We start from the raw sequence: 15,366 nt of genomic DNA, 5'->3' as shown, positions 1-15,366 counted from the left end.
CTCAGACATCATCTGGTATCAGATGCCACACCTACAAGGTCATAGAGAAAAGCCCAACAACTCCATAAGGCATTCCCCCTTACACAAACAGGAGATCACACCCACATCCACACACACATAACTCCAAACCACACTTTTAAATAATACAGCATGTGTGGGCTCATGAACTGGGCACCCAGGGGAGACCCAAAGCAGAAGTGTGTCAAGCTGAAATATGTGTTAAGTTATTCACCCCCAGAACAAGACACGAAGGGAGGGCGGGAGGAGGATGCTAACCCAAATGCAGTCCCTGGGCTCTGTGCAAATATGGGGAGCGATGGGCAGCAGAAAGCATTGGGAGGTCATCCATTTTTCATGAGATGCAGTGGCAGCAGCGCAAACATCCTTTCCTTTCAAAAGGAAAAACAGTTAAGAATATAAAGTGCAGAATCATTTTCAAGGGCACATCACTGCTTTTTTTTAACATAGTGCATTTAAACTTCACACAGAGAAATATGAATTCTTGTAATGTTAATCAGATAATAAAAATACATAATATAAACCATTTTAATGGAGTTTTATTTAGCAAAATATTTAATAATTTATGTTTATCAATAATTCCTGAGAAATACATCATTGGGTGAATGACATGTGGTATTACAGTGGAAGAAAATGGGTGTGGCAGGGCAATATCACTGGGTGTGGAAAGCTGCTGCTAGAGGCAGCGGTGGCAGCAGCAGCCGTCAGAACAATCTGAGCGACTGATTGATGAGGAAGGGGAGATGGATCGTGTTGGGGTGAAAACTGTATGTGCTAATCATAAAGCCAGTAGTATGATCAGTAAATTCATTGTGGTGTTAATCCGTACTGTATTGCTTTAGGTTAATAAATCCACTCCAGATTTGAAATCAAAATGAATTTCATGTCTCATGCATTGTGTTAAATAGACTAATATATTTATCATTCAGTTCAGATCTCCATGCACTGTAGTATGTGTCAAAGATGTACTAAATCTTCATGCTCTCATCACTCTTTTTCCTTTCCTTGATCGCGTTCTCCCACTTCTTATAGCACCTCGGAAAACCTTCCCCAAACTGCTCCAACCTGCAGGCTCCTCTCTGTCTGCCTGAAACACAAAACAACAGCAAAAACAGACACAATTACAGCCTCATATCCTGGGCAGTGATGTGGAGGGCCTGATGAAATATCCTGTACCCATTAATCTTTCCCTAGGGGGCGCAGGAGACTGCGAGCACTGATTAAATGCCCCTAATAGAGGCCATTCGTCTCCCCTTGAATCTTGAATGTTTCAACATGAAACATCACCCAACACCAATACTCCCTGCCTCACTCTGTGCAAATATTGGCATTTTCATAAAGCCAGCAATGTCGATAATATTTCACTTTACCATATCTTTTTGAGCGGGCATGATCTCTTTGTGAGCTTCTACGATTTGATCGATGACGTTGTTTTTCACTGCGGTTAATATCTCATTTATAACTGTGCCACAATAACAGTCATGCATGAGGTCACATGGGACGACATCAGAATTTATGGTTTGCACTAATAACTATGTTTAATATCCGGATTTTCTTATCTTTAGCCAGCCGGGCATTAAATAGATGACAGGTTTGATCAGCCATTAAGGGTTTGTCTTAAACTCATTTTCACACATTAGTTGTTAATATTTCTCTTTTAGGCAAATCCTATGTGGCATCATTTCTGGCCTGGATGAACAATTAGATAAGATTAACAGCTCTTCCTTCAAAACAACCCCCTGGAAGCACACTCACACTGAAACTGCAAGTTAATGATTGTAATGCATTCACTACAAGCATGCACTGTACAACCAAAATAGATCAGCCGTGACAGACACACACTGTTTGTACAGTATAGGCTACTCAGGCCCAAGGTATAATCATCATAAATTAACATGGCCTAATTACGTTTCACCTGCCAAGCTCCATATGGTCCCCAATTCTGAACAAAATAATTATGTGACTGCATCCCAATTAAACAATTATCCAATGAAAACTCAGTAAAACAATTACCTGGTCATATCCGTGCAACAAAATTACAGTGCTTAGCAGTGTAATGTTCAAGTTGATGCACAGGAAAGCAGTAAAATTATGCACATAAAAAAGGTGACATCAGATGTTGCATTTATGACAAATAAATAATAGCTACATTCTGTGTTATTTCATGCATATGTGCGTCTGTTCTTCAAGAAACAATTCAAGGGATTCAAATCCCCTGAAACACTGCCCAAATGACATCATTGTAGGCGGAGATCTTAAAAGAAATGGTGTTTATACTGGAGGACAGGAGAAAGAGGAATGAAGGGTTGTAAAGAGGGCACCTGCTGGGTTGTGATGAAGCAAAATCCTCAGGGACCAGAAATGAGATCATCCAAATCAGAGAGGCTGTCAAGCTTCTTAACTGGAACAATAGTGGCCCCTACTGACCAGACTGGTTTTATCTCCTGTGATGAATACACCACAGCTTCAACATACAGTATGAATCATTAGAGGAAAATACCTGTTTGTCGTCTCCTTTTTGTTTTGCAGTGAAGTCCATAAAGTTGACCAGACTGTAGGAATATGTTTGGCTCAGTACAAGAGAAGGCCTCTTATTATCTGCGAATGGACAGAAACAAAACAAAGTGTTAACATAGTCAGGGCAGTGACTGTGTAATTGCTTCCTATTGACATTTCATCAGTTGTAATCATCCATTGTTGGAAACATCGACTCCAAAATGGAGGAATCTGGCACTATTCTTTTAATTTTATGCAACATTGCTCCACTGTTATGTCTTTAACCCCTGTCCCAGTGACAAGGTTGGGGCGTCAGCGTGGGGCAATAGGCCGTAGGTCCCTGAAGCCCAGCGGTGATCAGCCCAACCCAGCAGATGGAGGGAGGTCTGCTTGCAGCATTAGACAGTACAACCCTCATAGAAAGCATGGGGGGGGGAGTTTTATGGATGACTGATTGCTGCAGCAAGGTTAAGGAAACCAATTTCTGACACTTCACTTCCTCACCAGTCTCCCTCTCCTAGCAGCCAAGGCCCCCCGCCTTCTGTACATGTACTTGTGTCCTGCACCCTGCAGTGGACACCAGCACCTCTGACACACAAATTATCTGGCAATGACAAAACCAGTTTTGCATATTGCTAATGGCCATTTGCAATGTTTTGGGAGCGTTAAACGTCAATAAAGCAACTGGTTGCACATATTTCATTATTTCTTCTGACCACTGTACAGCATAGGGTTTTATGTGATTTTATATGTATAGTATTTTTATTGCAAAGATAAAGAAACATCTAAATATTTTCACCTGATGTGATAGCTGCTCCAGGCTCTGTAGCAGGTAGAAGGCTGCCGATAGCTCTACAGGCTTCCAGGTCCTGTTTCCACCAGCTGCCCATTTTGCTATGATCGAGCCAGGCTGAAGTGCTCTGGACACAGGGTTCATCCACCTTTAAGTGGGCTTTGGGGAAGCTCTCATTGGTGGTGTCAGAAGGAGCAGATGTGGTTTTGATGTTGCAGGTTAGGCTGGGAGTCAGAGGGCTACCAGAGATCTGAAGCTGTGTGGGGTAGGTAGAGCTGGACACGGGGGAGGGGAGGCAGATCTCAGGAGGACCCATCACTGCTGATGCCCTTGAGCCACTGGCTACAGGATCCTCTGACAGAAAGCTCTTGTGAAGGTCAGTCAGCAGTTCCCGAGTGGTTTCAGACATGGCACAGGAGAAGCTTTGACTGAAGCGTTCCACTGCTTCCTCTTGCTGTTGATGCTCAGTTGTTTTCTGGGCTCATACAGTGTGTAAATGTATAAATGTATAACATATGAAGATCTCCATTTTGAAAACAGGTACTGTGATAACCCTACAGTACGCAGTGTTTAGTTAAAGAGAGATCTGCCTACCTGATGAGGTTCTTCTTCCAGGAAATAGTTAGGTGCCTCACTAAAACTGAAAATTTTATACGGGATGCAATCTGATTGGTCCTCTTGGTTGAGTGACACTGCAGAGCTCCACATATCAGTGACATCAGGGGGACCATGAACGTTTTTTTCCGACACTTCTTTACAGCAGGCCATTTTCTCTGTGGATACAAGTTCATGCAGTGATGTGAACAATCAGGACACCACAATTCAGCCTGATCATTTTGTCCCTCTAGCTATATGAACCTACACACCATCATCAGGCGAGTGGAAACTGTGACTCTCCATCTGGGGCTCACAAAGATTGGGCACTGATTGGTTATCCTCACTGCTGTGTAGAAAAGAGGGAAGATTCATTCTGAAAGCAAAGGAAACAAATAGCACTGAGTTTCTTGGCAGTGTTATGTGCACTAAGTATAATGTGAGGTAAAATGACCTCTGACCTCTCAACTGCATCAACACTGAGAAAGTCCCTGCTTGAGAAAACATCTGTCTTCTCCCCTTCTTCTCCCTCTAGAAAAGAGATGAAGTTTTTCTTTATCTTTTTTTAATGTGAAAGGTGGGCAAATAAAATCCAAAACAAAGCTTACCCTCTGCAGAGAGCACCAGCTCTACCAAAGCATCTTTGTTCAAGTTGCTGAGGAAAATGGGGGTTGTGGTGCCATCTAGTGTCACTGTGAGCTCAGCGCAATCTGGAAAAGCTTCAGTTGATGAAGGGGTTCTGCGGTCTTCTTCATCTTCCTCTTCCCAGCTGTGATTCTCTCTTTCATTGAGGAGAGAAGACATCCTCTGCAGAGTCAAGGTACTTTTATACACATAAGCACAGTCCAGTCTCAACAAAGGCAAGGAAGAGGCCGAGGTGAAGGAGGAGACAGACCCAGAGCTCAGGTCCTCAGAAGAAGAAATCTGCTCTGATGGCTCAGGTTGCTGCTGGGACAAGAACACCCATAAAAAGGGCATTAGTTCAAAATCACATGTGGTAAATATCAATTGACCTTTAGCAGGGACAATGAAATTTATACATTATGGATAGGCTGTTCCTCTTCTCGTTCATCTGTATGTGCTGTTTGCTCAGATTCTTCTACCATGTCCATTGGGGAGGGGCTGGGCGTGAGATGACGCAGAGCCTGGGTTGACAGAAACATCTCTCTGCTGTTCGATTTTCTCTCTGTGTGCTCTGGCCATACCACCTCACTGGAATAAAGAACACGGAATGATATCTTTGAAATACTCAACATATTCTAACGTAACTCAACTTCTGTTATCCACATTTCATCTACAACCTCAGTACCTTGTCTTTGGACGTGGCTTTCTCACTTCCATCACAGCATTTCTAACCAGTTGGACCAGTTCCTCTGGAGACACTCTGTTGACATTCTTAGCCTGATACAGTTTGGCAGACAGCGGGCAGGGTGGACTTCCCGCTGAAGGGTCATTTAAAATAAAATATAATGCACATTGTTTTGTCCTGATACCTTTTTTTATTTTATGAATTTAATCTGCCATACCTTTCTTCAGCAGTAGCAACTGTGAATCTGTAGCCTCAATCAAATTCGCATTTGCATTATGTCCTTGACCCTGATAAAGATTTTCAGGGGGAGGGGACAGTCAGTTCAAGGCTGAACACTTTGGTATATTTTACATATACATACATATATTTTCCTGTATTACAAGAGATGGCTTACATTGTGCCCTGCAGTGATGTACTTTAAAGGCTCTGCACACAGACCAAATCCATTACAAGCCTGTAGGAAGTAAATGGCCAAGTTGTCGCTTTCTGTGTGACCTCTCTTCAGTAGAGCCCAGGCTTCAGAGACACAACTGGAGACCAGAGACATTGACAAAAGCACACAATGAGACAAATGGGGGGGGGGGGGGTATTATAAATAATCTTGGTTATCTTAGATGTGGCTTTTTAATCTTAGATGATCAAAAATATTGCCAGTAAGCCATTAGTGTACCAGAAAGTACCTGTTTTGAATTAGTACATCTGCACAGAGCTTAGAAACCTCCTCGCTCTCTATTGCGGGTCTGGTCCAGTGGAGGTACCTAAATGCCAACTGAGGCTGTTTCTTCATTAGCAGACAGTGGATGATGCAACTATGCTGCCAAGTGAGCCAGGGAACAGCAGCCCTGGGGCTCAGTAATAGCTCCATGGAGGCCTGGGTAAGACGTAACACGACATAAAGCAGCAATATAATGATTACTTTGACTAACATTTAAGATGTTGTCTCCTAACATCTCTCCTTCTTGCTGTTATCAAGAAGTAAACTGGCAAATTTCTTATCATCCATGAAAGCATCTCCTCTTCCGAAAGAGAGATATACTGATGTACTGTTCATCACTAATGAGTGGAACAGTGGAGCGTTAATCATATACGCTACTCAAGTGGCCCATTAGTGTCACCTGTAGACCATTATGGCTGCTGAAACAAGGACACTAATGTAATCAATAGGATGGTTAACTGGTCCTTGAATTGCACTCGCATCACAGTCGGCTTGCATGTGTTCATTTTAATGACTATATCAAAATCTGAATCAGTCACTCACCTAATGTACTCTGAATCAGCCTCTTTGTTATATACCTTGATGTGTCCAAGATCGAACATCCAGAAGGCCCTGATTTGTTGGGAAAAACTGGAAGGAATAGTGAAGGCATGGCAGAAAGATTGGAGGAGGTCATCTTTGCACTGCAGGAAGTTCGCCATATCCAGGACAAAGTACATGAACTGTGATACATATAGGTTAAGAATTACATAACTCATATAGTACAATATACAGTACTGTGAGCATCAATTCTTTTAGGTACACTACACGTAGTTTTTGAAGGAACTCAGGAGGCAAACATCTTGGAGAACTACCCACAGTTTTTCTGTGGACTTATGCAGTCTCAGTTGCTTCTCTCTCTTCATGTAATCCCAGACACACTCAAGAGGGTCCTTGTTTGTTCTTTACACTAAAGATAGTTCTTCATGACTTTCGCTGTATGTTTGAGGTCATTGTCATGCTTCAAAATAAATTTGGGCCAATCAGATGCCTCCCTGATGATATTATATAATGAATAAGTATCTGCCTGTACTTCTCGGCATTAAGGAGACCATTCATTCTGACCAAATCCCCAACTCTGTTTGCAGAAATGCAGCAAACTTGCAAGGAACCTCCACCATGGTTCACTGTTGCCTGCAGACACTCATTCTTGTACTATTCTCCAGCCCTTCTGCGACCAATTTTCTGCACCCCATTTCCTGTGTTTTCGTGCATAGTTGTCTCTTGGCCTTGTTTCCATGTCGGAGGTATGGCGTTTTGGCCATGAGTCTTCCATGAATGTCACTTTTGACCAGACTTCTCCGGACAGTTGATGGATGTACCAGGGTCCCACTGTTTTCTGCAGCTTTAAGCTGATGGCACTGCTGGACATCTTCCAATTGCAATGGGAAGTAATCATGATGGGCCTTTTACCTGCTGCAGTAAATTTCCTTGGCCGGCCTCTGCATCTACGTTTCTCTGTGCTTCTTGAAAGAGCTTGGACAGAACATCTGGAAACCCTTGTCTGACTTGAGATTTCTACCTAGGAGAGACCTTGCTGATGCAGTCTAACTACCTTGTGTCTTGTTTTTGTGCTCAGTCTTGCCATGGTGTTTGCCTTTAGACAGTAAACTGTCTTCTGTAGCCTCACCTTGGTAGCTGAGTTTGGCAGTTCTTCACCCAGTTCCTTACACACTCCTTTCTGTTTCAGTTCATGGTTGTGTGTCAAGCTATATATTAAATTGGGGATTATTAGCACCTGTTTGGTATACTTGGTTAATCATGCATCTGATAATGTGCCTACAAAATCCCTGACTTTGTGCAAGTGAACCCAGAAGAATTGATGCTATTTCAGAGCCAAAGGGTGGTTTTACCAAATATTGATTTGATTCTGTTCACTCACTTTGCATTTTGTTAAGTGATCAATATAATCTATCAACGTCTTATTTTTTAAAGCATTCTTACTTTACAGCATTTTCCCACACATGCTAAAATGTTTGCACAGTTCTGTATATATACATTTATAAAGTATTTATCTGGAATAAAACAGAAAAGAGCACACTAGAAGAAAATAGGGTGTACTGTATGCTCCACAGAGGGCTTTGTCTGTGCTGTATTTGGATGGATACAATTGCTTGGACCGACATATTGTCGATATGAGGCACCAGCACGAGCTTCAGCAGGGCCTGCAGATTGGGAGGAGGATAGCACTGATCTGTGCAGTCTTCAGAAGTCCAAATGCATCCATGTTGCCTGTCCAGCTGAGACACCATACCCTGTATTAAAGACCTAAATCTTTCTCCCTCCTCCCATCTAGTGAAATGTAAGAAAGTAGAAAAGCAGAGAGAAACTTCAGAGAGAAAATAAATATAATGGCTCAGAATTCAACCATCAAGTCAAATATTCTGAGTTACCCAGGTGTCTCAAGACGAGCTTTCCGATGACTGTGATCCATTTCCTTCCACATCTGAGAGATGCGCTTCACCTCGTGAGCCTCTGACAGCAACAGCAGAGAACCGAAAACATTTAGATGTGTCATAGCAGCTGATCCTGTCAATATAATGTAATGTGTGTCATCATATCTGTACCAGGGTACTTGGGCAGAAGTCCCATGATGCCCCACCACTGAACCAGCCGTCCCAGCCATATGTGTTGCTTTAGAACCCTGTGCTCTCTGGTCCAGCAACCACGTCTGACGTTGGAGGAGCCGAAAGCATCCCTGCACACCACACATGGGACCCCCACACCTAAATATAAACATAAACATTTTAATTCTGGTAAATTCTAGTAGACATATCAGAAGGTTCCAACTGTATGCTGTATTGGTTCTGAATTGTGTACCGTGCCAGAGATGAGCTGAACTGAGCTGTTTTCTTGCCCATTGGGCCAGGGTGAGCAGGTTCCTCAGTCTCTGGAGCAGCATGTGCACTCTGGTGAAAGAGCTCCGGTCCAGAAACATCCACAGACCCTGGCATCTGCTGAAACCTGTGGAAAACACAACAGGTACAAAGATCCTTAATGTGTACTTTGAAATTCCAACATTTAAACATAATTAATGAAGAAACATGTTCTTACATAGGGTTAATAACTCCTTTTTAGCAAACTCTGATGTCCTCTGTACCCAGCAGCTGAAAGTCGGTAGGATTTCGCCTATGTCAGCTTTACCTGCAGCAGGGTATTATTGGAGATGAAATGTTAATGCACCAAACAACAAGTGTTGCAAGTAGTGGACAGAACTGGGGTAGTCAAATGCCTATAATGTACCTTCAGCTGTAAGCTTCCGTAGCCAGCGGATGATGGCTCTTATGTTGTTGCTGGCTAACGCCTCAGACCACTGCCCCTCTGTATCCAGCATGACTGACCTCACACCCCAGGCTCCGCATGGAGACAGGGGAGTTTACGTGGGAAAAACAATGCTGATACCTATGGTTCATTATAGCAAATGAAACAAATGATTATGTATGAAAGGTTACAGTATTGAAGAGGTGTTTTAACCATAGCTAATGTCATCTGAATGAGTTGTTAAATAATATGTGCACTTAATCCTGGAAAACCTCTCATGGACATGTTTCCATAATTAGATCAATGGATTGTGCAGCAATAGCTTGAAGCGCACATGTGGTAGGCATTATTTTGAGAAGCCCCCATAGAGAAAAAATTTTAAGATTTGTAGAATACTTACTTGGAGACGTGGTTTAGTTGTCCAGTAGCTCTGTTAGACTTCACTCTTGGTCTGTGCAGCAGTGAGTGCTGTGTGTTCTGTCTGTCTTGCGGATTTGCTGACTGGCCCGGTGACTACGGTAACAGTCTCTTCTTACACAAGCTACTTTGGTACATGTTAATCCACTAATCTCACTCTCATTTCATTGGCTGATTTGCAACGTGGCTGTGAGTATAAATTAATGTGTGTGCGTGTTGAAATGAAAGTTGGAAACAGAATAGGTAAGACCAGCCAGGGCTCTCTACAGCTTGAATCTTTCAGGCATTTGGCACTTTTGACCACACTCCAGTCAGTGATGTCACAGCACGTTTTTTCACCTTTTTGAAAAGGCAAAACACCTGCTATGACATCACTCACTGTGGTCAAGAGCACCACACACCTGGAAAGTAGAGCTGCAACGATTGATAAAATTAACTGGCATCTATTTTGATGATTGAAAAATGCAACATTTGCTGTTTCCAGCTTCTCAGATGTGAGGATTTTTGTTTTCTTTACATGATAATAACCTAAATATTTTTGAATTTTGGACTGTTAGTTGGACAAAACACCTTTAGCTGTGGTAAATTACAGCGGCCATTTTTCACTTTTTGCTGACATTTTACAGACAACACTATTAAGGAAGAAATTTATCAATAATGACAATAATAGAGTTGCAGCTCTACTGGAAAGTTTCCACCGGTAGAGAGCAGTGCCGGAGCAGTTTTTCTTTCCATAATTGTGGCAGTACACATGTATCCTTAGTTTATCCTTTATGACCTATCAATTAATCTAGATCATTTTTATTTTTCATTACAAAGTGGCTGAATTAAAATGCGTATTCTGTGCTGTAGAAACTAGAGATTAACTATAAGATATCACTTTTCAGAATGTCCAGTTGGATGTCGACACTTTTCTACTACTTTTACTTGTGAATGAAAACACACACACACACAATGGCCATCATCCATTACTTTCACAGTGCTGGGACAGTCAGATTTGCATAGGTGGCAGAAGGTCCAAATCCCTCGTGGGGCCTAGGGATGATTAATGATTAAAGGAGATTAGGAGGAGGGTCAGGACTTGGCTACTGGTCTAACTCTGATGCGGCTGTGGCTGCCTTCATACTATTTGTGTCAGTAGCCTGTCTTGGGACTAAATCTGAGGATGTCGGCGGGAAAAAAACAACTGAAAAGGAGAGGAGAATGATGTTTCTAGGTGAATGCTGACCAGGATAAGGTAGGTACAGTGGACTTAGCTTCTGGATTCTGTTTGATTGTGTCAGTTATTTCTTACATTTTATTTTCAGGACCTTTGTCCAGACAGAAATGCCAGGATCACTGGATTTAAAAAGGAACTTTTGTTTTTTAAACCACATTACATCTTGCTGATGCTTTCTCAGTTTGTCTCACATAGACAGATTGTTTCACACTTGTGTACTGACCACGTCATTTTATTTTGTCTTGACAGTGTTTTCCACTCCAACAAATTGTGCCTGTCATGTGAGAATATTTATTTTTTTATACTCTCACCACTGTAGTCTCACAGACCAGCCTGCATCTACAGCATAACCATAATGCAGTGTCCACAAGATATCGATCATGACTACCAGGCTAAGCTGCTTATGAGAGGACCTTCAGAAAACTGTACAACCAATCCCCCTCCCCTTGGTCCCCCACACCCCCTGGAGGATAACCTGTTCCCCTCCCCTGCTCTATCTGTGTCCCACCCTTAATCACCCCTAGGATTTACAGAGATATATATATATATATACGATGGCGGTCTTGAGAGTGAAATTCACCAAGACCAAGAGGGACAAGCTGGCCCAGCTGCTGTGGATCCTGAACTGGATCTCAGTGGTGACAGGGGTCATCCTGTTTAGCCTGGGGCTCTTCCTCAAAGTGGAGATTAACAAACGAGAGGAGCTGATGGCTGCGAGGGACATCCAGTATGTGCCCAACATGCTGATTGCCGTGGGCCTCATCGCCTGTGCCATCAACTTCCTGGGCGGGAAGATCTGCTATGACTGCGTGGACACCGCCAAGTTCTTGCGCTGGAAGCTGATCATGCTGCCCTACATTATATGCACATTTTTCTTTACCTTCTGTGTGCTGGTGGGGGCTCTGATGTGTTACAGCATGCGTGGGGAGCTAGAGGAATCTCTGAACGTGGGGCTGACTGAGGCCATGAGGTTCTATAAGGACACAGACACACCAGGACGATGCTTCCTGAAGCGCACTGTGGACATGCTACAGATAGAGTTTCAGTGTTGTGGAAACAATGGCTATAAAGACTGGTTTCAAATCCAGTGGATCAGCAAAAGATACCTGGATATGTCCCAAAAAGAGGTGGTGGAGTAAGTACAAACTAAAGAATGAGAACAATTTAGTAGAGTGTATACTCACATTCAATTTAAATTTCATCTATAAAAATGATTGATGATTACACCATCACATATTATTTGAATAATACCTTTCACCATAAAAGTTAAATGTCCATTTTTATGGCAAACACAACACAATTATGAATTTTATTTCTTTTCAGCCGATTAAGAAGTAACGTAGAGGGGAAGTACCTGATGGACAGCGTCCCCTTCAGCTGTTGCAACGTCAACTCCCCGCGGCCCTGCATCCAGCAGCAGATCACCAATAACACCGCTCACTTCAACTACGAGCACCAGACGGAGGAGCTGAACTTGTGGATGAAAGGGTGTCGCCAGGCGCTGCTGGAGTACTACACTCACATCATGCAGTCCATTGGCCTCGCAGTCCTCATCACCTGGCTGTTTGAGGTGAGAAGATACAAGATGGTAGTCATCCATGACTGAGAATTTCCACAGACATGTTGGACATACAAGTTGGTAGCAACAACAGCGAAGTTAAAGGGGAAAGTTTTTTTCACACATTAAAGTTTGTCACAGGCTTTGGGGAATAGTAGCCATTGCATATATGAAACGTACACACAGTTAAGTGGCTCCAGAAGATAAATATCCTCGAGTGACATAACTTGAGGCAATGTCGGTTAGAACTGAAGACTACAAATATGAAAATGAAAACAAAAATGTGAGGGTGTCTCCTTAGAAAGAAATTAGCTTCCCAGACCTCTATAGCTTGTGTTTGAGGCTAGCAGGTCGATGTCGAGTTGGGCTGTGGGTAAAAAGAAAGAAGAATGTTTGGGATGAAAAAGACAGCATCTCTGGTTTTGCTGCATCAATTTTGGTACTTTTTAAAACAGTATAAACAATGTTACAGTCGCAGTAATGTTAGCTATTTCTACATTCAACTCTTCCAAATTATTGTTTATATTAAAATAATTTTAAACATGGAAGATTGTCTTGTCAGATATGGTAAATCACTTCAACAGTAATAAGAAAAGTTCGGCTATTGGCTTTTTTCCTTTCCATTCAAAATGTATAGACACTAGTGGAGGACATCACATCAGTGGAGTGTCACCTCAGCCATTGCATTAACACTGTTATGTCACATCCAGCTGCAGTACTAATCCTTGAGTAAATCTCTACTGTCATATTATTTCTTGGTCATACATGCAGTACATGAAGTTGACTTGCATATCAGTTTCTAAAACGTATTTGTCACAGATGGAGGAAACAAAAAACTCCTTTGACCTCTTGCATCATGACTTGAGTTCATATTTTGTGTGATGTTGTCACTAATATGTCTCTGTGTCTTGTTTTAGCTGTCAGTGTTGACAGGGGTTCGTTTCCTCCAGACCTCCCTGGAAAATGTGCTGAGACAGGGCGACCCCAACTCTGAGTCTGACGGCTGGCTGCTGGAAAACAGCTTTATGGAAACGGCCCGCACCAACCTGAATATCATCAAGAGCCTTGGCAAGAGCAACCATATAGACATAGCCAACAACGGAGACCCCAACATTAATGTTCCCTCCACATGTAAAGCACACTATGGGCCAGACAACGTGCCACCGAAGCACACACCTGAAGCCAGTTGACCTTTCTCAGTGAACAGCATCCCTGGATGCCTAAATAAGGTCCTTCATCCAGACTACTTAAAAAGAGTTGTTCACTTTACATCTATTAGTTATTATCTATATGAGTCAAAAATTACAACTGAGAAATACCCATACAATGGTGTTTGTGGAAATAAAAATATATTGTGGGAAATGCCACACAATATATGATCTGTTTCCGTGACAGGGTCCATATTTTCCTGCTTTGTTGACCTTTTGCAATCACTAACTAATCAAAATCTTTCCATAGATATTCCTTTTTCCGTTGCAAACAACATAAATCAACACAAATTACATATTCTTCCGTACATCTGTACTGTAATCTGTTGTTTACAAATGATATCTTGTTGCCTGTATATTGTGTTTTTGCAACAGCTTTCCAAAACAGTTTCATACACCTGTCAGCTGCAACACTGGAGTCAAAATGAACTTGACATATTTTATTGTTTGATGAAAACAAATCAGTGATGTGGGTTCAGAAGTTGGGTCACATTTTGCCTCAAAGTATGATAGAAAATGCTTGAACGTTTTACTACTGAATTACTCTAGCAAGAATTTGTAGGATATAATTAAAATGAAATTAAAAGTTATCTTCCACAAATCTAGGCGCAGGGTGATCTGGCCTCAAGCTAAATATTTTTTAGTTTTAGTTTTGATCAATAGTAACATTTTTGGATCTCTTCTGTGCATTTTACCTGTCTTTAGCAAATAAAGTTGTACCAAGAGTAGTAAACAATGGGATAAATACTGTATATTGTTGCTTTCACACTAGTTACGGTAACATAACCAGACAGACATCTAATTGAAAACACATTATATTTTCTAGAACGTTTAAGCTGTCACCACAATGGATCTTATGTGCCTCAGCAATGTCACCATGGTCTTATGAAAACATCTCAGTCATTTTTGCCAGGATGAGCTACCAAAAACTTGACAATAAACCTCCGAGCTGGTGATGGCTGGGTTTTATTGTTTGATAGTTTTGTAAGGGTTGCACACGAGTACATTGCAAGCTAGGCTACTATGTCTTACTTTCTTTTAATGATAAAGCCTTCAACATACTGGCAGGTGGCAGGGTCATGTCTGTTGGTCAAAGGAACTCTGCTTTCTCTGCCTTTGTTTTCAGATATTATAAAGCACATGGCAGCTGAGAGGGCAAATTACAGCTTAAACATTTGGGGGGCGAAAAAAACTTGGATGTTGCTAAATTAAACCATATTAATAAAGTTTTCATTCTGGCTATGAAACTCTTATGACCAATGTAGTTTTTTGTGTACTTGGCTTCTGCACTTTGTTTCAGGAAGCTGCCAATCAACTAACTCCTCCTATTCAATCTGTGGCAACTGAGCCACCTTAAAAATGCTGTTCCTTCACCTCACACACACACTGTCACACAGAGTCTGCCAACAACCACTTGTTAATTCTGTTGTCTTTTATTTACTTAATAAACCTAAAACTTGTACTAGTGGTACCATTATCAAGAAACAAATCTAATTCCATAACACATGAGACTTTGTGACAGAAATTGTGACACCAGTGTACTCAGATTGATTCAGGGCACAGGAGCAGTTCATCTGTATATAGGCTAGTGTCTTTATTTCCAACACAAAAAGGAAGAAGTTTTATATTCACACATTTTTTTCCTGAAAAGTAAAATAATGAATGGAGTAACTGAAAAGATATAATATTCTACCTTAGATTTTATTTCAATAAAAGCTACATTTCTTTCTTAAATAAAA

At 41.7% G+C, this 15,366-nt stretch overlaps 2 protein-coding genes across 2 annotated transcripts; one reads left to right on the top strand and one right to left on the bottom strand.

Annotated features, from left to right (window-relative positions):
• Positions 1-561: 561 nt before the first annotated feature.
• Positions 562-9,298, bottom strand: LOC123979414. The gene is made up of 18 exons (XM_046063327.1): positions 9,208-9,298; positions 8,785-8,928; positions 8,532-8,690; positions 8,358-8,439; positions 8,073-8,256; positions 6,504-6,647; positions 5,891-6,081; positions 5,605-5,740; positions 5,428-5,497; positions 5,211-5,343; positions 4,942-5,113; positions 4,510-4,846; positions 4,363-4,432; positions 4,174-4,250; positions 3,902-4,080; positions 3,314-3,782; positions 2,519-2,616; positions 562-1,105 (listed from the first exon to the last, which is right to left on the bottom strand). Exons 1-18 carry the CDS (start codon positions 9,296-9,298, stop codon positions 995-997), a joined length of 2,847 nt encoding a protein of 948 aa, XP_045919283.1. The 3' UTR covers positions 562-994.
• A 2,117-nt stretch (positions 9,299-11,415) lies between these two features.
• LOC123978711 (photoreceptor outer segment membrane glycoprotein 2-like) lies at positions 11,416-14,152 on the top strand. Its single transcript, XM_046062130.1, has 3 exons — positions 11,416-11,996; positions 12,185-12,431; positions 13,337-14,152. Exons 1-3 carry the CDS (start codon positions 11,416-11,418, stop codon positions 13,607-13,609), a joined length of 1,101 nt encoding a protein of 366 aa, XP_045918086.1. The 3' UTR covers positions 13,610-14,152.
• The last annotated feature ends 1,214 nt before the right edge of the window (positions 14,153-15,366 follow it).

The sequence above is a fragment of the Micropterus dolomieu genome, linkage group LG11 (genome assembly GCF_021292245.1).
Source record: "Micropterus dolomieu isolate WLL.071019.BEF.003 ecotype Adirondacks linkage group LG11, ASM2129224v1, whole genome shotgun sequence".
Taxonomy (NCBI): domain Eukaryota; kingdom Metazoa; phylum Chordata; class Actinopteri; order Centrarchiformes; family Centrarchidae; genus Micropterus; species Micropterus dolomieu.
This window is presented reverse-complemented; position numbering and strand designations above follow the sequence as displayed.